Source organism: Coloeus monedula (assembly GCF_965178545.1).
Source record: "Coloeus monedula genome assembly, chromosome: Z".
NCBI lineage: Eukaryota > Metazoa > Chordata > Aves > Passeriformes > Corvidae > Coloeus > Coloeus monedula.
The window spans coordinates 52,903,354-52,930,885 of record NC_138822.1 but is presented as its reverse complement, the minus strand read 5'-3'; the positions used below and the strand labels follow the sequence as shown (position 1 = coordinate 52,930,885).

Genomic DNA, 27,532 nt, shown 5'->3' with positions numbered 1-27,532 from the left:
TCACTTTGAAATAAGACCTACTGTAGTCTATGTTCTGAGTCTTATTCCAATTAACAGGTTTTTTTTTTTGGTTAACCATCTACAGTCAATGCCTGAGAAATTCTGCAACTACATTTCAGGTGAGAAACATTCTGTTTTTCATGCTCACAATTTAAACACTTATCAATATGTTCCCTTCTGATACTTGAGCTCCCAGAACCCAGTCTTGATTCTCTATGATGGTAACTTTTCCATGACAAAGTACTACAGACCACAGTTGCTCCTACATTTTCACATTAGTTTGGGATCATTTTTGAAAGCTATCTGGTAAAGACACCACCCAATCAGCTTTCTTCTGCCCAAGTCAAAAAATGCCAAAAATATTTTAGGTGCAATTGCATAAAAATGTAACATTGTTCAACTCATCAAGAATATCAAACAAAGGAGGAAAACCAAAAATACTGTTAAATGAACAGGTGCTTTAAAATAAACAGAAAGAAGGACATTTTGTAGATGTAATAAAAACCCACTAAAATTCTGCATAATGAAAATTCTCAAGACCTCTACTTGATAAGCCTTAACTTTCGTGTTCTAGTTTCAAAAAAAAAGTTCGTTTTTATTTCTATCAGAAATGGGGGGAAAAAAACACAACTACTAGTAGTAAATAACACACTTAAATCAACTACCAAGCAATTACACTGAAATTCTGAACAAGAAGTTAAAATTTTTAACATTTTCTGGAATTCATAAAGGGCTGCAGAACTATTTAAAGCCTGAAGTATCATTAAAAGAAGGGACTGGTGCTGCTAGAAACATAGCAATCAGAATCTATAAATAACAGTCAGGAAGCAGATGCTAACACTGCCTGCACTGGTCTTCAGAAAATTCATGAACTTGGTAATCAGTTTCTATATTCAGCCACAGTGGGGAAAAAAAAGCATTACAAATGAGAAGCACTTCAGAGAAATCTCTAGATGTGAACGGAAACAATTTGAAGGAAGAAAGCTCTGAAGCCATTAACAGGAGAGCTTATCTTAATTACTTTTAAAATACCTACATTTTATCGTAGAGCTTCAGCTTAGAAAAGGCTTTTTTGGCTTTTTTTTTTTAACCAGAAAGACCACGATTCAGGATTCTACTCTCACCATTAGAAGACCAGGGCTTCAGAATTCTTTCAGAAGTCAACCCCACACGCAGATTCACAATGTGGAGATGTACAGGTCACAAAACACTTGGATTCAGAGATATTTTAGCATAAGTGATACTCATAACTCACACCGAAGGCCCTTCGAGATCAACACACAGCATATAAAAACAATCTGTTTCTCCCCCAAAATCTAGGCATTCTACTGGAAAGGTGATGAAAGCCAGAGATGAATGTTTGGAACACATTTGCATTACGAGCAGCACCAGATTTATACACTGCTCCTTTCACCTTCTCCAGACTCCGTTTTTGTCTAAACAGTGACCCAAAACAACCCCACCATAACATTCTACAGCAGTCCTGAGACTGGTAAAAATATTAATGAGAACCAAGACACTGCTTTTATACATGTCTGGAATTAAGTTACATAGTAACTAAACCTACGAAATATTTCAAGCTTTCTTTGGAACTTGAACAGAGACAGCAAAGCCTCCCTGACTGATGAGATGAGACATACATTCAGAAATTCAGTCACCTATGGAATAGGAGTGAAGACAGGATGACAAAAATGTGTTTCTACAGGTCTGAATACAAAGTCATGTCTGCCTCAATCAGAATTACTATTGCCTATACTTCATAAGACATACTTAAGCTTCCCATATTTTCAGATAGACAGGAATATGATCACAGACCAACCAGGGATGGAGAATCCAGTATTTTTTATTTCTATCTGCCCCAGCCCTGAAAAAACAAACACACATACAAATCTGGAAAATGTTGCTGAAAATCTCATTTGTGTATTATCAACTTGAAGCAGATTATCTCAGCGTGGTGAGACACTACAATAGGTTGCCCAGAGAAGCTGTGGATGCCCCATCCCTGGAAGTGTTCAAGGTCAGGCTACACAGAGGTCTGAGCAACCTGGTCCATCAGAAGGTGTGCCTGCCCATGGAAGGGATTTGGAACCGGAGAATCTTTCAGATCTCTTCCAATCCAGACCACTCTAATATTCTGTGATTCTTTGAGACTATCCACCTGGAGAAGAAATCTGTTGTCATTGCTCTCCATGCTTTTGAATGTATGTAAATTTTATGCAGGTCTACAAAACTCAACATATCTAGATTTTTACTGCTTACTAAAATTAGAAAAACTGGTAACACAATGAAAAACAAGTTTATCTTTCTTAGTTGTGTTTGTTTGTCATTGCACACCAAGTACATGTGAGATCTCTACAGAATACACTGGGACATTAATTATTATTTCAAGGCTGTATTCATCTTCTTTTTCTAAGAAAAAGAACCAGAAATTACAGAAACAAAATTATAATCTGGTATAGTCTGGATAAAAAATATTAGCAACCTTACTTTTAAGAATTTAGATTTAAATCTACACTCAGAAATTACAGCACATATCTGCACAGAGTGCAAAATTAATCTTTACTCAGGAATACTGAATTTTCTGAACTGTAAGAAATACAGCTGTTTCTAAATGTTTCTTCAAGTCAGAAAGTTTGCTTTTTATCCTGACGGAATATGTCATCATATCATTAAAGCAATGTACTTGCCATACTTTGTCACACATTTTAAAAAAAGGTACTAAACCCCCAAGCATGATTCTAAGAAACACAGGTTGATGAAGGACTGTACTACACAGAGGCTGCACCATCCAACGGAGTACTATGAGCAGTGAAGCTATTGAACATCAGAGACCTTTGAAAAATATGACTAACAAACAGTAGAAAAAACAGCTAGAAGCTTATTTTATGGTGTGACTGACAGCTCTTGGCACACTAACATTCACAGTGGAAGAAAGGACATTGCAAATTCTATTTCCTTGGAATTACCTGTATTCTATTCAACATAACAATAAAACTCATCAAGTAACTTACAGAAGGTAACTCCTTGCACTGAGAACACTTTGACAATGCCAAAGTTTATAACAAACTCTATTTCTTAAACTTAAAAAGTAAAAAAGACAGATTAAATTAGCTCCCGCTGTTGCATTTTCAAAACTATTAAAAAAAAAAACAACCAAGCATTAATAGTACCAATATAAGAAAAGGTATACTGGCCGAATAAATTCTTCTTAGAGCATTACTGTCTGTTGAATATGGGAAAGGACAGATCATCACTGTCCTTTGTGCATATTGCTGTAAAGTACGATACATCTTGCTTTAATTACAACTGTGAAATGTAACTGTGTAACAGCATAGGATTTGTACACAGCATAACTGTTTCCAATCTCACAAAGTCAACTGAAAAATATTGTACAGTATTTAAAACATTTCTTCAATTATGTCAAAATAAGCACTTCTTAGATCTTCATCAGTAGGCATCATGCCACAGTGAAAGCAGCCCATTTCAATTACAGTTTTAAACTATTCTAACTACTTTACAAATAAGAATTTCTTTAAGCATACCCAGAGAAAACAAAATTTTAACTGACAGTATACCATGAAAAACAAAAACCTATTTAACCCTAATTAATGCATGCTCTTACCTTTGGTGGAGGTCTGGAATTCTCAAACATCTTTGCAATAGCAGATAAAATACCACACATGAGCGCAGAAATCAGCATCATCACTCCAACTGCTGTTAACCAGGACATACTGCAGAAATAGCACAAACTTTCTGCTGATGTGCATACAATGACATGAACAGCACACAGCAGCAGACACATCAAGTAAAACAGCAGAGAGAATAGTGGAGGGGAGAGGGGCACTTCAAATTCTGCCTGCTTGCTCAGGGCTTTAGGAACACTGAGCAAAAGCAGCAGCAGAACCTAGAAAAAAAACAGAGGATTAATAAATTTGAGTTAGCTAAAACATACAGTAAGAATTCATACAAAAAAATCATGCTGTTGTCATCCATGTCTCACATAGACCAAGCAGAACTCCAATCTTTCTCTTATGCAAGTGCTGCAACAGAGATGAACAATACAATGAAACTTTCTGCTACTTGTATACAAACCTTTACAAAAAAATGGGAAAACTCAGCCACATGCTAAAATGCTTTGCAAGCTGCAGAGATGGAACTAGGAGTAGACGGACCTCATCAGCTTGTGCTAGGGCAAGATTAAAACAAATCAAAATAAAAACAACTGTATCAGACCACTGTCGACCTGTAATCTTTCACTGCCACTTGCAATGACCTATGCCTAAAATTTTCCTCACACTACAGTGAGACATAGTAAAGTAGACCAAAAGAAGTCAAATGCTTTGCAGTAGTCTGCTACTTCTTTATATTCTACTTTGTATTTCATTTAACTATGAAAATATGCAGTTTTGAGTATCATACTGGCTTAAGTCTTACATTTCAGCCCAGCACTTAAAATTAAAACTAAGACAGCACTCATGGCAGGAAAATGCTCAAACTGTAGATATCTACCAGACTAAATTTAGGTCTTTTGAGCAAAAGCAGTGTTATCAGTTCATATCTCAGAGGTACTGTCCTCATGTAAAATACAGGATAATTGGCATTTATAGCATAGCATAGTTTGAAGTGACATGTGTACACTTATTTATTGAGTGAAGGTGGAAAATCGATATTAAGACAAAACATTTTAGAAAGCAAGGCAGTTTCCTGAGTATTGCACTGGAGAAAAGAAAAAACCCCAGCCATTTTGCTGGAGTCTTACAGTGGTGCTGAGCATACACTTCTCAATAGAAATTTCTGTGATTAGTGGCTGCATTTCTTAAATGAAGGCTGATTGCGTATAACACCTAAGATTTGTTTTCTAGAAATTATTTCAAGGCTATATATGTAGATGGCTATATATAACCATCTACAACTGCATTCCAGAAAAAAAAAAAATTCAGTGCTTCAGGTCTAAAGTAACTGTAAACACCTTGAATGCATAGGTTCTGAAAACAAAGGACTGAAGAAAGATAAGCACCTTCAGCTTTGCGCCGAACTTCATCCACCTCCAGATCTTTCAGCTCTGGAGCAGGAATAGAACCCACTGTCTCATCTCCCCAAGGGCACCGTGGAACTCATTCCGGTGAAGCGATCAGCAGAGTGACAAACCCCACTGAGCAGTCTACCAGAATGCCATTTCAGAAGCACTCTGTATGCAGAGACCAGTGCATGGGAGACAAGGCTCAGAGCCCTGCTAGGACAAAGGAGACTCAAATATCAGCTGGCTGCTCACACTTTGTTATTAGTTCTAAGCCCTGAACGGGAACAGAGCTATAGCAAGTAGAGTCTTGTACAGAACTACACACATTCAAGGACTTAGTTAAGCTTCTGGTAGGTACTTCCATCCTAGAGAACAGTGTTAGAAAAGTTGGCAATCCTGTAATCTAAAAGGTCAGTACAAACTTTGGCACTTCAGAGTCCAGACATGGTATCATGGCATCCCTTCTGAAAGTTCTCAAAGCATTAATATTTCCAAGCTTTTGAGACTATTTCCAGCACTTGAGTTTTGCCCAAAACATCAGCTGGAGAGATCCTCTTATCCTTGTAACTACAGGAGATATGAAAAGGTGACCCTAAAGCAAGCATTTATTTCAAGGCTCTAAATCTATCAGTACAAAGAACAATTCCTGGAACGGTGAAAGTTTTCCATATAAGGTATTGACTGTTTGAAGCAGCTATTCTCAATGTTAGATAAAGAGGAACAGCTAGGAATTTACTTGCCAGACTTTTTTTTTTCCTAATGCAATAAAGCTATTCAAAAATAGAAGACTAACTGATATGGGAGTAATTTAAGTTGTAGCACATCTGCATATCTACTGTAACTACCTACACTAAAACTTAAGTAATTCGTATCAAAAGCACTCTTGAATCATTTTAAAGGCCAGATTTTACTTTTAAAAGAGTATTAATCTCATCCACGCAGAATGTCAGTCAACCCTAAAAATCCATACTCAGTAATTTTAAAGACCAGTAAGTGTATACATTACATATCTGAAATCAAGATACTTTTACTTTTGTGCACTTAACTTTTTCACAGAAAGATCTATTTTCATACCTCCATAATGATCACAGTCCCCACCATCATCGAATACATGTCATATTGTGCCACTTGTTTGCTTAATGAAGAACTCAAAGTCTTGAGGGCCTCCAAGTATTGCTTCAGGACCTTCTTGCCAAGATTTAAGAGTATTTCTGAATTATTCCCCTCTAAATACAGTTTGATCCAATTACCATGGGATTTTTCTGCTATCTTAAAATGTTCATATCCAGGATCTGAAGAGAAGGGGAGAAAAGAAAAGAAGCAAGAGGATCCATGAATAGAGAAAGATTACTTGGAGATGTGATCATATTTTTATATTTGCTTGTATAGCGTATAAAAATATATAATTGCTATGGCAGTTGAAACTTTTTTCACAGGTACAAAATTACACTATCTTCCTGCAGCAATACCACTTACTTGGAACAAAAGCAATTAATTCTAATCTAATAAACTGTCAAGACCTCTAACAATTGACGAACTTATTAAAATAACCATTCATTTTTACAGAGGGTTTCCAGTACAAGGAATTCAAATGCTTCAGATACTATGGGGGGAGGGCAAAAAAAGGAAGCAATGTTTTCCACTGGAACTACTCATTATCCAGAACACATTGTATAAGCTAAGTGGGAAATTACCAAATAGCTGATGCCTAGGGAAAACACCAGAGACAACACACGCATTGCATCACTTGGTAGTGAGGGCTGGATGAGCAGATGGTGAGGTTGACTGAGAACTGAATGAACGGCAGAGCTCAGAGGGTTTTAATAAGCAGTGTAAGTAAGATCTATCTAGTTGGAGGCCTGTTAGTAGCAGTGTCCCCTAAGGGTCAACACTGGGTACACTGTAGTTTAATTTATTCACCAATGACTTGGACGAAGGAACAGAGGCCTCCTCAGCAAGCTCCCCAATGACACAAAGCTGGGAGGAGTGGCCAATATGCCAGAGGGCTGGGCAGCCCTTCAGAAGGACTGGACAGGCTGGAGGGACGGGACGGCAAGAACCATCTGAAATTCAACAAAGGCCAGTGCAGGGTCCTGCACCTGGGGAGGAACAACCCCAGGCACCAGCACAGGCTGGGGCTGACCTGCTGGAAAGCAGCTCTGGGGAGAAGGACCTGGGGGTCCTGGTGGACAGCAAGCTGTCCATGAGCCAGCAGTCTGTCCTGGGGGCCAAGAAGGCCAATGGGATCCTGGGGTACATTAGGAATAGCATTGCCAGGAGGCTGAGTGAGCTGATCATGACCCTCTACTCAGCCCTGGTGAGGCACATCTGGAGTGCTGTGTCCAGGTCTGGGCTCCTCAGTACAAGAGAGACAGGGAGCTCCTGGTGTTGCCTTTCCCTGGTCTTAAAATTAAGAGCCAGACACAGTTAATGGAAAAAGGGGTTTTTACCTTGGTATTTAATAAGGATCCTTAAGGTGCACCACTTTGCCATGGTGGAATGCGCCGAAATGCACCCACATGATAGATCGCATATACAATTTATAGACCTTGCAAATTAGCATATTTATCAAAGATTCCCCAATGAGAAGCTTAAATGAATAGTGTGATACCCCCTCATCCCAAGGAATTCCCCCCTGGATGGGCCTATTTTAGTTTACAGGATGTGTTCTAGAGAAGACCTTGGTTTCTCAGGATAGCATAGGACTTTCTGGCCTCCAACCACGAGCCCTCCAGGATGTTTGGTCTCCTGGCTTAAGGAATATTAGGACTATGCTAAGTTATTGGACTGAAGGAATTATAAGTATGCATGCTAAAAGCACTGAGGATATATAAAAGGTATATTAAAAAAAAGGCAAAAAATCATAATCTAGTGATGCACTGGAGCAGGGCCAGCGGAGGGCAACAAGATGATTAGGGGACTGAAGCATCTCTCTTACGAGGGAAGGCTGAGGGACCTGGGCCTGCTCAGCCTCGAGAAGAGATGACTGAGAGGGGATCTCATCGATGTCTGTCAGTATCTGAAGGGGGGGTGTCAAGAGGATAGAGCCAGGCTCTTCCCAATGGTGCCCAGCAACAGGCAGCTGTCTGCCGGTTGACAAGAGGCAACAGGCAGAAAGTGGAACACAGGAAGTTTTACCTAAACATGAGGAAGAACTTCTTTACTCTGTGGGTGGCCAAGCACTGGAACAGGTTGCATGGAGAAGGTGCAGAACCCTTCTCTCAAAATATGCAAAAGTTGTCTGAACACATTCCTGAGTAATGTGCTGTGGGGGACCCTGCTTGAGCAGGGAGGTTGGGCTAGATAACCTGCAGTGATCCATTTCTACTTTATCTAATCTGTAGTTCTGCTTTTCAAATATTGGTCATTGAATACAGTATGCGGTCACAACACAAATTAAGTTTTCCATGATAACACATGGAAAGCAAGAACATAACCTTCAGAAACTTTCATCTCACTGGACATTATGCTATGAATGAATATTCACATTTATCTGCCTTTTTTTCAAAAAATAAATGTTTAATTTCGCTTCACACTAATAGTACTTGCTATTTCCCTGCAATTTGACTTGAAAGGTAATGATAACTTAAGTACAAAAGGTCAATTTGGAAATCTTTACATAACTTGCAGCTCTTCCCTTCTTAGCTGAAAGTAGAGTGAAACATTTGCTGTAAAGTTTCAGACAAGAAAGGTTACAACAATGACTGAAATAACACAGGTGTCACAAAGATTTCAGTTACAGTTCTTTTTCACTCCTCATAGATGAACAGTACATTCTACTTGGAAAAAAGTCTTTATTTTTTGTTAAGCCTTTTCAGCAAAAGTACATTATTAAATCCAGAAATGTTTTAAATTTTATTTCAAGTGAATGAAGATGAATGAAGTATTTCTATTCACAATTCTTGTATAGTCATGAAGGAATCATGCTTACTATTTCTAAGTCTCTTATCATAAAAGACACTTTGTCATCTACTGTGGACTGAATTCCAAGTGAGAATTTTAAAAGGCAATGTTTAACTCAGAATGTCCAGTCTGTTCTCCCAAGACTTCTAGGCATGCTGATCCTGCTATGCAGGGGGCTTGCAGGGATCTCTAGAAAGTACAATACAGCCAGCAGCAAACACTTGTATATCAAGACAGTTGCCAGTGCACACAGAGGATTTAATTTCCTTCCTGTAATTCTTTGAACTTTCCTGTAAAGTGACTTTTCCAGTATATTTGAAATAAGAGTTAAATATTCATACGTTTGAGGACATCCATAAAGGATCACCTAAAATGAGCTTTAATCAAACTGAGATTTGACATGACACTTTTTCATTATACAGAACACTGAAATGAGTTCAAGCTGTATTTTGAAACATAAATAAATTTCCTTCACATCTTCTCCTCTTCTGCTCCCTTTTCATGCTTCTGACTAGTCTCCCTCTTCATTCTTTTTAGCAATTTTATTTCATTCTCATCTACTGCTTGCCACGCTAACTGCTCACCAAAACTATTGTGTCCATGTTATGAAAGATGACTTCTAGTCAAACCCTCATGAGTGAATGATTTAAAGACCTTGCAGACAGGAATAAAGGACCATGGCTGCCAAATTTCATTTGAGAACTCCAGTAATATTGGTTCAGTGGCACATTTATATGCAGGAAGTATAAAATAAGAAGAGTCATGGACACTAAGTTGTTGGAGAAGCATTTTGGTAACAGGCAGGTAATATTGGCAAGTCACTCCCACGTGGGATACTCATAAGAAAAGTCAAAATTAAAGCAAAATCCAAAGCGAGCTTCCTCAGATGCACATTTCCCAAAGCACTGGCAATGTTTTACTTGCATAACACTACATTAGCAATTTGTGCTTCAGCATCACTACCACCTTATCACAAGCAGATGGATAAGCTTTGCAATCATCTGTTTGACAAAAACTTCACTTCGTTCCACAGTCACAGACAGCAATCATTTAAAGAGTTATAAGAAAAGAATGAATAATGTAAAAGTGACTTCTCCAGTTTCAATATATAAATGTCCCAGTAAAAGTCAAATTATTTCAGTCTAATACAAATTCAGGATCAGTCTCAAATTGATAAGCTTGCACTCATTTTAATAACAACACCCAACTTGCCCTCAAGCATGACTCTTCATTCCACTTTAAAACATCTTCCAAACAAACAGTCCTAGTTTACCATTCAGCTACTACTGAACTATTCTGAACATTCAACTGTTCAATGTTCAGAAGTTCAGAACTTGACGGAAGCATTGCTAGATACCTAGAGCTGCCTATCTCACACTGAGGTATGAATTTGCTCAAAAACCCAAAGTGTGTTTTTAGATACTTCTTCTTTCAGCTTCTTAATTTTTGTCAGCTATTTTCATCCTCGTTTTTTAGACTTTTTCTTTAGCTGCATGTATCCACATCTATCAAAACTTCATGCCTCACATTATAATTCATTAGCATGTTTCAAAAAGATATGTTTAAAATAATAAAGCCCTTAGTCCAGCTTCTAGTTTCTCATGTAAAATTTAATTTACTTGAAGATAGGTTTAACTGGGAGGATTGTTTTGTACCTCAACAGAGCAAAGCCCAAGTCCCATTAAATGTTGTACACCTCTTAGTTTGAAAATGCATGTATGTATGAACAAACACTGGGGGGGAAAAATTACTGACCTGCCTTCATTCTGCACTTCATTAACAGACACTTGAAGATGAAAACAAATTTTTGTGTACTGTTATGGTTTGTTCTTAACATTGGAGCAGCTGAATCCAGGGAACTCTATGGCTTCGTTATGAAACAGCTTGTAAAGGTCATGCTGCCTTCCCATCTGACTGCAATTCAACTCAACTGACATCTCACTGTGTTAAGAAGGAAACTAATATTGCACCAAAAATGAATGTGTATGTTATGCTATAGCTCACAATGGGTGAATCTTTTCCTCCTATGACTGACTCAGTCATCATCCTCATGGTCCCAACAGCTGGTGCTCTAACCCCTGTGTGTAAATTACAACACTGGACAGGAATGACATGTTTCAGGAGCTGAAAAAATATTTTTTTTTTTAAAAAAAAGGCTTATGCTATCTTTGCAAGTAACTTCAAGTATATCTTTCACTTTAAACTGAAGTTCCAGTCATAGGCATTTCTCTTAGCATTCAACTGAAATGTTATGATCCACCAGTTGTTACTAGTTGAGAATCTACATTGAAAAGCTTGAAACTACACCAGCAAATATGAGTGATGTCCAAGTGACTCCAACCATCTTCTGGGGTTTCTTTCCCTCAAAAAACCTGGCAGCAGACCTTGTCTGTGGAATTCAGGAATGATATAGCCCAAGAGCTGTCAGCACAACTCTGATGAATGTTCAAATGTTCTACAAATAAAGATCAAAAGGCTCTGAGCAGGGTGAGCTAAAGAAGATTGCTCAGATCTGTGTCCAGTCAGGTCTTGAACGTTTCCAGGTATGAAGTCTTCACAACCTCTCTTGCCAACTCATTCTAGTGTTTGACAAACCTCACCTAAAAATGTTTCCTCTAAATTTTTTGTGGGGACCACCAATTAGACCCCAGTTCCCTCTTTTTTATTCCCTCCCATCACATATTACCAACATTGATAAGATCCCTGCTGAACAGTCCTTGCACCCTCAGCCCCTCCTTGTATGACAGATGTTCCAATCTCTTCATCACCTTCACGGCCATGCACTGCACTCACTACATTATATTCACTAAATTATGGTACTGAGAAGCCCAGAACCAGACCCAAGACTCCTCATGTCGGCTCACCACAGCTGATACAAGAGGAAGGATTGACCTGCTGATGACTGTCCTCCTAATGCCACCTTGGATGTTACTGCCATTCTGTCACGACGGTGCTCTGCTGCCTGATGCTCAACTTGGTGTCTCAGTCACCCCCTGGTGGTTCTTCAGCAAGCTATTTCCAGTCAGTCAATATCTAATCTGCACTGGTATGTTGGGATTACTTCTTCCCAGGTGCAGAATTTGCCATTTCCCTTTGATGATCCATAAGAGCTTCCTGTCACCCCGTTCCTCCAGCTGTCAAGGTGCCTCTGAGAGGCAGCAGACCCACCTACTGCATCAAGCACTTCTCCAAGATTTCTATTGTGTCCTTCCCTTGCTGACGGGTCACTTTGTCCCACCACCCAGATCATTGATGAAGATGTTAAACAGTTCTGTCCCAAGTCAAGCCCTGTATTGATCACAAATGAGTAGCCTTCAGGTCAACTTTGTGCTGCTGATCACATTCACATGAACCCAGCAGCTGAGCCACTTTTCAGTCCATCTCACTGTCCAGTTATCTAGCCTGAAATGCAACAGGATGGCTGAAGCACCCTATGAGCACCATGGATGGTGAACACAGGACTTCCTCTAGTTGTCTGAAAATCTACGAATCCCTTACAATCGGACTGTCTGCACTAGACACCCATAACAATATTGCCCTTGTTGGTCTGTGCACCAATCCTAAGCCAGAAGTTCTCAACTATTTCACCATCCACTCACAGGCAGAGCTCCATGCCTGTCACCACTCTCTCACATAAAGATCAATTTTCCCTCCTCAGATTCCCAATGCACAGTCTTAGAATTGTAGAATTGTTCAGGCTGGAAGGTGGCTTTAAAGATTATCTCATTCATCTGCAGCACTGTTAATGGCGACATCTTTCACTAGATCACCACTCATTACTGGTTTCCAATTAGACATTATGCCACTGACTTTACAGACATGAAGTCAATTTCTTATTCATTAGAGTCCATTTGTCAAACCATATCACTCTAACAACAGCAGCAGGAATGTTGAGGGAGGCCTTACCAAAGGCCTTACAGAAGTCTAAGTAGATGACGCATCTTCTTTTGTCCACTGATGGATTTACTCCATCACAGAAGGACACTAAATTAGTCAGGCACAATGTGCCCTTGGCAAAGTAGTGTCAGGCATCTCTAATAACCTTTTTGTCTTCCATGTGTTTTGATATATCTTCCAGGAAGATCTGTTTTGTGATGTTACCAAGCACAGAGGTGAGGCTGACTGGTTAAGCAGTTCCCAGGATCCTCCTTTTTACCTTTTTTAAAAACAGGGCAACCTTCTTGAACATGAATCATATTACTGAATATAATGACTTCTCTGCAAGGTAACCTCTTTCTAGGGGAATCCTGTCAGATGTGTATGTGCCTGTAGTGGAGTAGTGGGATGGCATTTATCTTCACTTAAAAAACATGCAAAATAAATGGCCATTCATGCATGCTCTTAAGTTACATATATTAGTCACTGAGTTAGTGACATTTTCGTTAGTATTTCTAAACCTGAAGTATCCACATCAAGCAAACAACGCTAAACAAACAGAACATACTGTTTCCCTGCCAATCTTAAATGCACAGACCAAAGCATTAACCTATAGTCTTGCACATCTAGAGCACTCCAAGAAAAACAAGACCCCTCCAAGAAGTCTACAGTGTAGATATAAAAATGCTGCTAGCAAGGATTTTCTTGCTATTTTCTAAGTCCGTGAGAGACTTTTCTCTCTCACAGAAAAGGTAGCAGAGTTATGTAAACAACCAAACACCTGCAACCTTGAAAAGTCTTGTTTATGGTATAGTAGAAAAATATTTTGACAATGGATGTTTTAGGATTTTTGCCAGTCACCCCAGGGGGTGGCTGGTCCTTTGTCCAATTAGACTATTAAGAAAAAAGTCTATAAAGGAGTTTGTAAAATAATTAAATAAATCAATCTTGCTGCACAATTCCTGCCTGCTGGATCTTCTCTCCTCCTCCCTATGGCTGCGGGACATGGTGATATACCCTAGGGTTGCAGTAGTACTACAGAAACAGGGGATATTTACATTAAGACTCTGGAAAAAAAGCTACCATGACTTGGACCTAGACTTGCACCACGTTACTGAGACTTTCAGAAAAGGAGAGAAAGTCAGTGTGGATGCTTTACCTCTCAACCTCATCTCAGTAAAGCAGCACCTCTATTAAGTTTGCAGTCACAAGCAAGCAACATAAAAAAATCTCACCTTTTTATCCTCAGAATTTTAACTTTCATTTCTCAGACAAAAGCTACAAGTTAAAAATTAAGCTGCTCCCAGACAAAAAATAAAATGAAAATGAAGATATAAACCAGAAGCTGGCAGAAACTTCAGTCTGTTTCATCAGTGTTTGCAGAAATACTGTCAGATGGACTTTTGTGATGGCATTTTCAGCAACACAGTCCTATACCACCCAACAGGGCAAGTTTCCTCACTTGACACAACCGGGTTAAGTGAGGAAATCTGCAGAAAAAAATATGAGAAGAGATGGAACATGGGTCCTGCTATATGCATGTTGCTGCAACAAGCAGAATTTGTTCTGTTGAGATTCCTGGACGAGGTTTAATTATGATTAGAAGCAGTGATGTTGAAAGATAATTGATTCTTGACCTACAGCAATCATCTTGCTTAAATTTATGTTGCTATCCACTTTAATTATTCCTAGCTGTAAAACAACTCTGCATTCTCATCTAGTTATTTTAATAATTCAACAGATTATAAATCAATTGACAAGCTTCACAGTCATTTTAAGACAACAACATCTTCTAATGTCAATGGTAAAATATTCTCCTTCACCCCTGACTCAATTTTTTTTACAAAATTATCATATTAACTTCATTATTTATACTGCAGTTTGTATCACGTTTCCTAATGACATATTAGGCTTGGTGTATTTTTTCTACTTGTTTTTTATTCTTTCCTCCAGATATACATACATACACACGCGTTTTTAATAAGCAGTTCTCTAGGTTCTCACTCCAAGTAAATTCATACATAAAAAGTAAAAAGATTACTTACCCTAAATTATCTCCCAGCCTTACTTGAAGCACCTTTTTACTTAAACTAGAAAATTCACTCCATTGTGTTAAGTCTCCAAATAGCTCAGAGTCAGTGCCCTATGTAGGACACCTCACAAAGAGCAGTTATGAAACCACTGAGATTTAACTACACCGGCAGTTTTACTTTAATCTTACTCCATCATTACTTTTGTTCTTTTGCCTACTAGGAATATTACTAGTCATTAAAAAGACCTGTATTCAGAAGCAGTGTATCAAAGTAGGTTGCAGTAAAGATTGAATTCGGTACAATTGCTCTGAATACTGCTCTCAAAAGAATAGCTAATTTGCAGTGCAATGCCATCCTATTGAATTTAAAAGTCCAAACTGTTTTATAAACAATCTTTTAGTATATCTGTAACATTTTTTTTTTAGCTGATTTACCTTTTTCGTATGCAAGTGTATTCTGTTGCAGCAATCTGCTAAGCTGGAACCCATTCAAGTGCACAAAACGTAGCTGTTCTCTCATTGTCTTGCCTCCAACAACCGGCAATATGAGGTTCCCAACACTGTTTCTTGAAATTGGTAGACCAAGACCTATTGCCAGTGTGCTAGCTAAATCTGTTTGCTGCACATGTTCAGGTGGGGGCAGAGGACCTAGAGTCAACAACAAAAAACAACAAACAAACAAAACAAAACAAAAAAAAAAAGAAAAAGAGAGAGGAAAAGAAGTATTTCAGTAACAGGCCCATTCTATTTCTCCAGAGACAGCTGGTACCTTATTAGTTTCAAAATTATTTCATTGGTGTTAGATCAGCTGTTTTAAGTGGTCTGCAGAGAGCTGACTGATCTTTCTCAGCTGCTATCCTCTGCTGCTGTAAATCCAAAATTTATTAAATTCTTAGCCAGCATGACTCTTCAATGCTATCAACTACTGTAAACACAACATAAATGTTAAACAAGTACAAGTAAGGAAACAGATGGTCCACAAGATCACCTTACTATCAAGTTGCAGCCTACATCCTAAGAGAGTTTCATAACTTTCACATTAGAAATAATAGAAAGCACTACAGTAGGCTAATTTAATATATGAACAAAGAATTAGAATCTAAAATAATGCTGACAGCATTCTAGAAGCTTCTCAATATAATGACAACAACTCAAGATTTAATTAATATCAGGTTGCTAGGCAAACAGAATCAGAGATCAGATAAAGAATGTTGAGGCTCAAAATCCATGGCTACATGCAGGCAAACCCAGTGATTTTTAAAGTGTCCTGTGTAGGATTCTATTAACTTACTGCAGTTATCAGGATTAGCTGTCAGTCCCACAGAAATCTACACACTTTTCATGTTGAACTAGTTAGGTAGCAGTGTTTTTCTATTATGCTGTTATTTCATCCTCTTTGTAACTTCAGGCATTCAGTGTTTTGACTTAAATACTGTATAGAAAGAACTCTATATAGTCTTTATTCCTCTCAAGGCTCCCTTTAAGAGCATTAAAATTTCCCTCATTTCTCATCTAGCTCCGATTAATCCCACACTTGTACAGAATACCATCTATAATCCGTAAAGCCTCTTTGCATGAGTGCCTGTATGTCAGCAGTTTTCAGATTTTATCGTTAAAGGCAAGTTCTTAACTGGTTAAAAAAAAGCCGAACTACCAAACACATTTAGCCATTCATGGGTGACACATCTCTGTAGAAGGCTATACAAGTAATACTCTGACAGCATACTAAATGCAAAAAGCCCACAGGATTACTATTTTGAGGTCTACCAAATTAACCACAGAACATTTTGTTTACAGGAGGATCATAAGGAGTAGTCAATAGAATCCTGATTACTTTACCGATGAAAAGTAAACTGCTGGATATTTACAAAGGCATCAGAAATCCCAAACTCTATCCCAAAAGACAGGTAAATATGTCTATTTCACTGTACTGTAAAAACCGCTTGTTCAGTTTAAACCTCATAGAAACTAATTCCAATGAGCAGGAGACTGAATTTGCAGAATCTATACTCTTGTGGTCTGACTGTCAACAACTGCCTGTGAAATTCATAAAATAAAAACTTAGTCAAGAGCTTTGATCCATTCTTGACTTTGTTTTGTTTTCAGACCTGAGAAGAGATCAATGACTCCTCAAGCAATGCTTCCTATTGCAGCTGGATAACAGCTTTATAAATGACAGACAGAAAAATCTACCTCCACTGTGCTGCAGGAACCTCCAGCAAGATAAATAAATCAAGGTTCTGCACACAGCCTTCAGAAGAAAAGAAATCAGATGGAAATGAGCACGTGGCAGAATGAAAGGCAGAAGGGAGCATTATTTTCGGGAAAATATTCACTCTCGGTACAACTACATTCCACCGATTCACTCAGTCAAGGAGTTTATTTAAGCACGATTCTACAAAGTAGACCAAAGATTCTCTACCACTCAATTTCTTTATTGCCTCTTGCCTTTAACTACCTTGCTTTTATTTTTTATTATTATCTACAAATAGAAAATCAGCTTCAGAAACATGTAAACTCACATCAGTGATATAAAATTAACTGGCCCATACAGTAAACACACTCACGCTCCATATTCTGTCCTTAAGACTTAGTGATTAATAGTCATGTTATCACTGCCATCACCTCTCACACTTTCACAAGGGTCAGACAAATTTAATATTAAAAAATAATGCTATTTTTAATAGTCTTTAGTCTCCCAAGGGCTTTCTTCCTCTTTCTGGTTAACTCTGTGTGAGAAATTGTCATTCATTATTCCTCTAAACTAGCTGTGTGAGAGGGAAAAATGGAGGCCAAGGAAATATTCTGGCCATGAAAGACAAAATTTAAGCACACTTCAAAAACGATTTTACATCTAAACCTACTCATTTACAATTAGCCCAGAATCCTGACTACAGATCTCATTAGCTCTCAAAACTCAGATAGGACAGTGCTGTAAAAGATTATCATCTAAGAAATACACAATTCTCTCAGTGGTTACAAAGCTTGATTCATGGTTTCACCAAGAAACAGATGCTAACTTTGGCTAAAACCAGAGGTTTGGGTCACACAGAATGGGCTTTCCCAAATAGCTGTAGAACAAACCAAGGCACTTTTCAGAAAGAATTCTAGAATATCATAAATTAGAGTTGCCAGTGTGTTCTTGTCCTGGTTTCAACTGGAACAGAGTTACTTTTCTTCCGAGTTATCTAGTACAGGGGCTGTGTTTTGGATTCACTGTGAGAATAATGTTGATAAAACACTGATCATCAGTTTTAGCTGCTGGCAAGGAGGGCTTTCTCTAAATCAAGAACTTTTCTACCTCCTGTACTCTGCCAGTGAGCAGATGCATGAGGAGCTAGGAGGGAAGGCAGTTGGGGCAGCTCACCAGAACAGGTTAATGGAATAGTCTATACCAGAGAGCATCATAGCCCATATACAAACTGGAGGGAGTTGACTGGGGTCTGTGGATTGTTGCTTGAAGATGGGCTGGGCACCCATCAGCAGGTGGTGAGCAATAGTACTGTGCATCACATGTTTCTCTTGGGTTTTATTCCTCTCCCTCTCTTAGGTTTTATTCCTCTCTCTCTCCCCTTTCCATTACAATAATGACTACTACAATCTACCTATAATTATTATTGCTGTTCTTGTTAGTTACAGACAGTAGTAATGTTCTCATCCTATTAGAGTACACTATGCACTGGTATCTACTGGAGCCTTACAACAAGTACGACGCAGCCACTCGCTCACTCATATCCCCCATCCTGGTGGGGAGGAGAATCAGAAAGAAAAGGTAAAGCTCATGGGTTGAGACTAGAACAATTTAAGAATTGAAACAGAATGAAATAATATTAATTAAAAAGGGGACAGGGAGAAGAATAAAACCCAATAGAAACAAGTGATTCACAATAAAATTTTAACCACCTGCTGACCGATGTCCAGTCCATCCCCGAGCAGCAAGTGGCAGCCCCAGTTTATACCCTAGGCATGATGTTCCATGGTATGCAATATCCCTCTGGCCAGTTCAGGTCAGCTGTTCTAGCGATGCTCCTTAAGGGCTCCTTTTGCACCTGCTCACTGGCAGAGCATGGGAACCAGACAAGTCCTTGATTCAGAGTAAACAGTAAAGTACCTGTGTGTTATCAACATTATTGTCATACTGAATCCAAAAAACAGCCCTGTACCAGCTACTAGGAAGAAAATTAACTCTACTCCAGCTGAAACTAAGACAGGTCTAGAAAAGGTCATGCTTCTTTGATCCTTACCACTTCTCTTTTCAAAAGCAGAGCTGATAAACAGCAGTGGTGTGCGCACTTCTCCTTCTGAAGAACCACCATGACTGCCTGTTTCAGACATCCCATGATCCCCACAAACAACTAGCAAATTGGGCAGAGAAGCTTCCTCCTGTAAATCACAGGAAAAAAATCTAAGTTATCATACAAACACAATTCATTTATATAATTTCACTATATCATCATTTTCAAACACTAATATGTCTCAAAATAATTTCATTTTTAAAACTTGCTCACAACACCCTGGAGCAGATAACAAGACGTGGCTGCAATTAGGTGTTACTTAGAAGTTAAGACATATACGTCTAACACACTAACAGTACCTTAGCCAAAAAAAAAAAAAAGCACAAAAAAGCTTTAAAAAACCCCTGAATTTATGGAGTCACTAGAAACTCTCTGGAAGATTAAATAAAGGCTATCCCACTGTGAGAAGAAAATCAAGAATCCCAGAACATTAACACAGAAATATTCTCCCTCTTCTTTTCTTCAGCCTCACTAAGTTTTAATATGACATGCTGAACTACTAATATTGTAAATATTAACATAATATCAATTCAATATTTTAAAATAATCCTATATCTAAATTTCTAACAGTCACTAGTTTCCCAAGGGCTTCAGGGGTTGAAATCTGACAGTCAGTCAAGGCTGATGTTAAACAATGCGTATGCTTCTGAATAAAGAGAATCAGAAACTTAAGTGAGGCCTGTCCAAGAATTTTGAGCTAACAAATTGAAGTGGCAGAAAATTAAGTCATTCAGCAACAGAGTAGCTTTTTGCCATCTCTAGTTACTACCAGTACCTGTTCTATCCAAAAAGTAAAGTGCTTTTATTATGTCTGTATTCTAAAACTGAGATAAAGGCTTGAATATAAACGGCAAAAGCAAACATACTAAAAAACAGCAGCAAAACCACTGTAACATTGATGGAACTTCCACACACAGGATTTAACCTCTCTTTTCATGTAATAGTATCCAGTTGACTAAAAATACTATTGAAATTTCATGATCAGCTATTCTGAATTGCAGTAGCCAAAAACAAATAACAAAAAAGCTTCAGGCCACTTGGAACTAGGACTTGGTATTTCAAAACCCAGGCTGCTTAGGTAAGTGACAACCAGTATTTACAAATCTAAAACCAGATTCAGATGTACCACATTTACCATCAAAAAATTGCAGTTTAAGACCACCACTTCCATTTGAATTTACCAAATATCTAAGAATTAGGTATGCTTTCACAATTCTGGACATCAGAGCCATTAGCTACACATGCCTATTACTCCTTCTGCTGAATTTCATTACCAGAAAGCACACCAACAACCATTTTAATTCACAAGTGACGAGAGAATTTTGGCAGGCATTCCTCTCATCTTCCCACATGCCAGGGGGGTGTTACTTCCCACAGCTGCCCAGAAGAGACAGATGTTACTAAGGTCAACCAGCAAATCCTTAAAAATGTTACACTAGGAAATGGCCCAGGAAGGCCAAGAATGGAATATACACTTAAGTCTAGGAATAAAGAAGCTACCAACAACAACCTGAAAGCATTTTAATGTCAGTCCACAACTAACAGACACTGACCCAAGAGGAAGTTGTATTACCTTTGAAAGAAGAGAAATATGAATCTTCTTCAGTATGTTATCCATTTCACGAAGTTTTGGTCCCACTAATGGGCTGTTAGGCCCAGTCATATGACCAATATGGTCCAACCCCAGGTAATGTAGAATTAGGAGATCCCAGTCTTCTCTCTTTAACACTCTATCCAAATGTCTGGTAACATTATCATCAACCTCAAAGAAAACGAAAACAACTATAAGGTAAAAAAAATTCCCTGATGTAAAAAGCACAAGAAAATCAACTACACTACCCATGAAAATTCTACAAAAGTTGATGAGAATTACAGTCACTCACAATGTTAATAAGAAAAAAAAAAATGTTTACTTCAATGTCAGGCAGCCAAATGTATTTGTCTTACAAAATAGATTCTTCACCCCATTTAATCTTTTCTGGTAACAATGCATCGGCTTACATACAGACAAGGTAGATGGGTTGCCAAGCTTCCACAGAACCTTTTAAATCTCTTTCTAGAACTTTTCAGTCACTTTCATCCTTCACACTCCAGATTATTACTTCACATGTGATACATCAAGTATCACAAGTACAATAAAAAGCCTCAGTTTAGCAATGGGAAGCTCAGGGGTACAACAAACCCTGGTCTTTCAACTCAATTTTTGCTAGTGTGCAAACACAAGAGGAATGTACTTGCTATGAGTAAAAGAACTGATGACATAGTGACAAAGAAAAACTATTTGAAAAGTACTACTTGGGGCCTAACTCACCTGTTTTCCTTCTTAGGTTGACAATATATTTTTAGTTGTGTATATTCTCTTCGGTTATTAAAAATCCCTACAATACTTCACATGTGACATTACTTTGTTGAGGCTGCATATAACTACCAAAAAAACGATAAAAAGCTGTGTTTTTAACAGACCATATTAAGAAAGCATAAGGACTGCATAAAGAGCTTGAGGGCCACATAACCACAGTTCCCATAGAACATTTGTCCTTTTCACTCCAGGTTGAAGCTTTTGTAAGTCTTATTAGCATAACCAATTAAACATGTCTTCCAATTCACATTAGACCTTTCTAACTTCCTCAGATAATAAAATACTTCAGTCAGCAGCAGCAGGCCAATGGCTCGAGGTTTTACATTTGCTTTTCTAATGTGACCAGAGCAAGAATTTTCAGAATTTGTTTCACTTACTTTCTATGCTCCCTGTTTGATAACATAAAGAAACATTACTCCCATTGCAATTACACAAGTGATGCAATACTATAAAAGTATGCCTCTAAGAGATCAAGGTAATATATCAATGGGCCTCTTACAGATTGCACTAACTAATAAAAATCTGACAGCAAACGGAAAATGTGTATAGTGGAATTTTTCAACAAAGCAACTGGTCTAACTTCCAACCACAACAAGTTTTGTGAGAAAATGGTATGTTTAAGAAAGTTATAGAGTAAGACATTGATGATTACTGTATCCTCCCAACACTTCTTACAGTATATGCATGAGGGACTGAAATGCTTAGCTTCACAGTGCCCATACTAAAAAGACATACAAATCCAATTTCTGTTTAATTGCCAGGTACATACTTCAGAACAAGGGTAGCTTTACTCATTCATTCTCAGAAACTGACACTGTTTGTTTGTACTCACTTTATTTAACTTGGGATCATACAAAGCCTCTCACCTCTGTGAAGTCTGACACAAAAAACGATGTTGTTCCATCATATTCCACAAAGTGCTTTGGGAACAATTTGACCCAAGTATCATCGCCGTAAAATATTATTCTTTTCCCAGCTGTTTTTGCCTGCCATATCAAATTGTCATCCAACAGAGCTGGAGAATTTAGGTTCACAACAACATCGATGAAACCAGGTATGCTACCTGTCATCAAAGCCTAATGAAACAAGAAAAGAGACACATTAAACACGAAACTTCCAGTGCTCAGAAGACAGCAGCAATGTAAGTGGGAGGAAGCAATAAGCCAGACGGCAGACAAATTATATTTTTGGTAAGGAAACATAACAAAGTAAAAGAACACAAGCTCCCTTGCCACATAACCTCATCTGCCACAACACAGTGCTAGTTGATGTCAGAGCTAACTGCTTTACAAAAGATAAAAATAATACTCTCTTAATTAATTGACAGAAAAAAGACTTTCTATGACAGTTGAAATTTGCTTCATTTACAGGTCATTAAACCACCAAAAGACAGTTTAGGTCTAAGTAAACTGACTCAACATTAACAATGACAGTACCTTCAAGACAGTAAGTAAGAAACTTCTAGAAAAAGCAATGAGGTCCACCTATAAAGAGTTACCAGACTGTCTCCCCCTCACTCTCTCACTCACGTGCTAATTGACCTACCAGTGATCCCTCCCTCAGCTTCTTCAGAGCAAAAGTGTTACTCAGATCTACCACTGACAAGCCTGGATGATCATGCATTTTGATGATACCACCACAACTCATCTTTTAGTTACCTGGAACTTGGCACAGTTTCCTTTTCAAGCTCTTCAAAAACATCCCTATGACAAAACCATTTTATACTAAACTGGATTTTCTCTTGGAAGTTACAAGAACACGGAGAAATACAATAAAAATATTCCTGGATAGAAGACAACTGGAAAACTCAACAACTAAGAGGCTACTGCCTTCCCATGATTACAAATAAAAAGGCTACGTCAATCATTTAAGCCTGCACTAGGGCCTTATCTGTCCTTAACCTCTTGGCCATTGCAAATCAGGACTCTATCACATGCACTACTACAGCAAAGAGAGATTCACCCATAGATTGCACTAACACCACAAACCTGCCCTTTATACCAACTTCAAGCATGTGAAACAACTCATATTTCAAAAGCTTCTCCAAAGAAACGACAGAAAAGAACCCCACTTACCTTAATTCGAGGCATAGTCACAGTGGGTGGCTTGGCTTCAGCAATGAAACTGTAGGAAGTCCCTTTTTCTACAACTTGCGTAGTATATGGCATGAACTGTTTCCCTTTGGATCCAAACACAAAGTCATCTCTCAAAGCATCTATCAGCACAATGACAACTTTTTTGAAAAGCGGTGGAGGAATCTTGGTCCAGTTAGAAACCATTCCTAAGCAACAAAAACAAGAGTACATAAAAGTCATCAACAAATTTTACCAAAGACTAGACGGAAGTTAAAGGACAACTTCACCACACAAATAAGTGTTTTCAACTTCTTTATTAATTTTACACCCAGAAATGAGAAGCTGCAAACAGCAAACACAAGAAGTAATCTGAGGAAGATGAGTTTTTCAAGCCATCCAGCACAGGAATAACACAACAACTCCAATACCACCTCTAGAAGTAAAACAAAATGTGAACGGAATATGTGATGTGAAATTGGGAAAACTAAGGAAAATCTTTGAAATGGAGAGTGTTCAAAGTAATAAGAAGGGATAGCTGCTACCTTCTCTCTTTTTAATTCAGTAGAGCTGAACTAATTGCATCTGACAGACAACTTTTGTTAGAAAAAAGAAATAGCATTCACTTGTGCTAATACCCAATTTTGCACATCACAACATAAACAATGCCTCTTTATCAAATCTCACCACAGGATAACAGGAAGATTACAAAGAAAGAGACAATTTCACTGAAACTTGTATGAAAAAGATTTGTGCACATTCACTCCCTTCAAGACAGAAGACTGTATGCCAGGCTAGTTCAGTGATGACAGCTGCAGGGCAAAAATACAAATCCAGAATTCCCTGGATAGAGTATATAGGTGTACAGAAAAACATGGCTGTGCATCAAGTAGGAGGCAATGTCATGCCTTCAAGCCAACCTCTTCCTTTTGCATGGACTTAATTCTGGCCACAGCAACTCTTCATCTGCAGCGAACTTGGTCCACTTACAGCAGCATTTTTGCCCCAAGCTTTACAGGTCTCATTTCTCTTTCAGGAAAAAATACAGAAGGGTAAAATGGAAGCAAAATGTATCCTACCCACAGACCTCTATCCAGACATCATTGTGTTGAAGCATGCATTATATAAAGTTAGGGTTTTACACATCTTTAGAGTAAACTGCGTAAGTGGTTGACAATTTGGAAATAATGGTGTGTCTAACAAAACAACCTCAGAAACGACCTCAGAAACTGTATTTTGGGGTACATAGATAAGCATCAACAAACTGACATTCACAGACTAGTTACTGCTACTGATTTTCCAGATCAGGAAATGGGGGAGGAGGACACAGCAGGGAGAAGCAGGAAATCTCAACAACTAAATGCTAACTGCAAACAATCCTAATTAAACTGATAATTTTGTTTTTCCAGGACTTGAATTATCAACTTAGCAGGCATACTTTGGCTCTCCATGAAAAACAAGAAGGCACCACTGGATGTTCTGTTAGTTAAACCTTTCTCCTATCCACTTGCTTAGTGAAAAAAAGCTTGCTGGACACAAAAAATGTTCAGATCACAAACACATACACCCTACTCCTAACTTCCTCCTGCAGTGTAATTTATCAGAAAGTCAAAGGTATTAAGAAGTTCAAATGAATCTGGAGTCATTTACAAGCCCCGTGAAAATAATTACTATTAAGACAGCTAAAGCAACACATTGTCCAAGTCTTGCCATGCAGCGTGCTTATCTACTTCTGCCAGGGTTACTTAGAAAAGTTACTTGAAATGAACCTAGACTTCTGTGAAGAAAACTGTAAGTTCTCTACCAAGAACTTATTACAACAATGTGCTGCAAGCATTCAGTATCACAACCTTCTCACAGCCAAGACAGCATGCACTCAATGGCAGTCAGGACTCACAAAGTAAAACATTCAGGAGTTACAGAAGAATTGGAGAAATATTATTTTCTGAATATGTCTAACATAGGTTGAAAGCCTTCTACATCATGGTTTAGTAGGCAATTCCCTGCCTTTAGACCTTATCATCCAGACATCACTCTGCAAGCAAATCATAACCAAGAACTACAGAAAGTAAGTATTCTTCCACTGTCACTCCATTTTTGCCTACTACACCTAGGCTTGCTAGTGACATGCCTAAATTTAAACTGCTCATAGAGCCCTGTGGTGCACACTTACACTCTTCAACACAAACCACTCCTTTCAAAATGAAATTGTCTGACATCTGCTTCCCACCTTAACCGTCTCCTTCTACATTAGTCTCCTGCTAATATCACATGTGAATGCAATACTTCAACTCACAGCAGCCTATCAAATATCTGTGACAATCTTGGTAAACTCCAGCTAAAAATCAACCTGCCATTCAGCAGAAACCACTCAGTATGTTAACAGATTAGATTCTTTCTGTGTTCCTGCTTAAACAATACCAGCAAACCACACTCTAAAATCACACAACCTTCTGTTCTCTTCACTGTGTCTCACAATTTAAGTAAGCGTGTCCCCACACGCATCACGTCACACACTTCAGAAGACCTAACAATAAATATCAAGCAGCTAAAGACCCAGTTTGGCAGCTACAGTCCTGTTCCACAAAGTTAACCACAGGAGGTGTCCCAAGCAAGAGCTTTCTACGAGCAAAATACTACCTGATCGAGCTGTCAAGTGAATCTGAAGTTTCACCCCACAACCTCCAAACACTGGTGAAGAACACTCCCTCAAGTACACAGTCCTCTCCACATTACTTTAATACAATTTGTGAGTGGACATATAAGACAACTACATTATTAGCACATCCTCTACTGACTCCTTAAAAAGAGTCTTGAAATTTCTAGTTTCGCAAATTCAGCTATGGAACACAGCAGGACCTGTAAAGACCGTGATTTCACGGAAACGGCGATACTGTGCATATTGCAACGTGCATTACTACCGCATTTGTCAGTAGTGAGGTGTTAAAAGTCTCCCTGAGGTGGCATTAAGACACTCAAACACCACCGAAACATCACGGAAACAATGAATCTCGGGCACAACACACCCAGCGAATTATCACAAGAAACGGGTGAGGCGTTTTAGCTGAGGCGACATCACTTAATGCAAACAACTTGCCATTAAACAAAACCGGGTATCCCGGCTCAATCAGAGTCCGGGAAAGGGAAATAAAACGACAGGAAAGCGCACCCTTCAAAAAAGTGACAGCTGACACTTGAGGCTTTTTGCGACTGCGAGCAGATTCCCCTGGCTGTGATCCGTAACTACGTGAAAAGCAGTTAAGTTCTAAACTACTCCGGAAACTGGTCTGGAAACACGAGGGCGCTACAGAAAGGTGTCCCGCGACGACGAGCGACGGGGCGCGCCCGGCAGCTGCTCGCGTTACCTGCGCCGGGCGGGGCCGGCTCGGCGGGAGGGTCCGCGCGGGCCTCTCTGCGGGGCAGGGACCTGACGGGCACCGGGAAGAAGCCGCGGAGGAACAGCGCGACGCCCAAAGCCTGCACAAGGAGGCAGGAGGAGGCGAACACCCCCGAGCGCAGCCGCATCCTGGCTCGGCCCCGGCGACAACAGCACCCACCCGACCCGGCCGGCGCTACGCCAGCTCTGAGGGGCGGCACCTGAGGCGCCCCGCCCCTCCCGCCTCGCCCCGCCCCTGCACGCCGCTGGCCAACCAGCGGCCACTACGCGCTTCCGCCAAGCCTCGCTATTGGCCAGCGGCCAGCCTGCCCCTCCGCGAGCGCGTAACGGCAGCACCGAACCGGAAGTACAGCCCCGCCTCCCGGCCCCGCATCCCGCGCCCGGGCCCACGGCCCGCCTCCGGCCCCGCATCCCGGCCCCACCTCCGGCCCCGCCTCCGGCCCCGCCTCCCGGCCCCGCCTCCCGGCCCCGCCTCCCGCCTCCCGCCTCCGGCCCCGCCTCCGGCCCCGCATCCCGGATCCGCATCCCGCCTCCCGGCCCCGCATCCCGCCTCCGGACCCGCCTCCGGACCCGCCTCC

The 27,532-nt window shown here is 39.5% G+C and overlaps 1 protein-coding gene across 1 annotated transcript in view; it reads right to left on the bottom strand.

Annotated features, from left to right (window-relative positions):
- PIGG (phosphatidylinositol glycan anchor biosynthesis class G (EMM blood group)) overlaps nt 1-27,038 on the bottom strand; it is an 84,538-nt gene extending 57,500 nt beyond the window's left edge. The window contains exons 1-8 of the mRNA XM_082300915.1: nt 26,923-27,038; nt 23,561-23,766; nt 22,352-22,561; nt 20,700-20,888; nt 19,076-19,214; nt 15,267-15,479; nt 6,095-6,312; nt 3,623-3,904 (exon numbers count right to left, since the gene is read on the bottom strand). Of these exons, the coding sequence (XP_082157041.1) occupies nt 3,623-3,904; nt 6,095-6,312; nt 15,267-15,479; nt 19,076-19,214; nt 20,700-20,888; nt 22,352-22,561; nt 23,561-23,764 (1,455 nt within the window). The 5' untranslated portion in view covers nt 23,765-23,766; nt 26,923-27,038. The remainder of the gene's footprint in view (nt 1-3,622; nt 3,905-6,094; nt 6,313-15,266; nt 15,480-19,075; nt 19,215-20,699; nt 20,889-22,351; nt 22,562-23,560; nt 23,767-26,922) is intronic.
- Between the last annotated feature and the right edge of the window lie 494 nt (nt 27,039-27,532).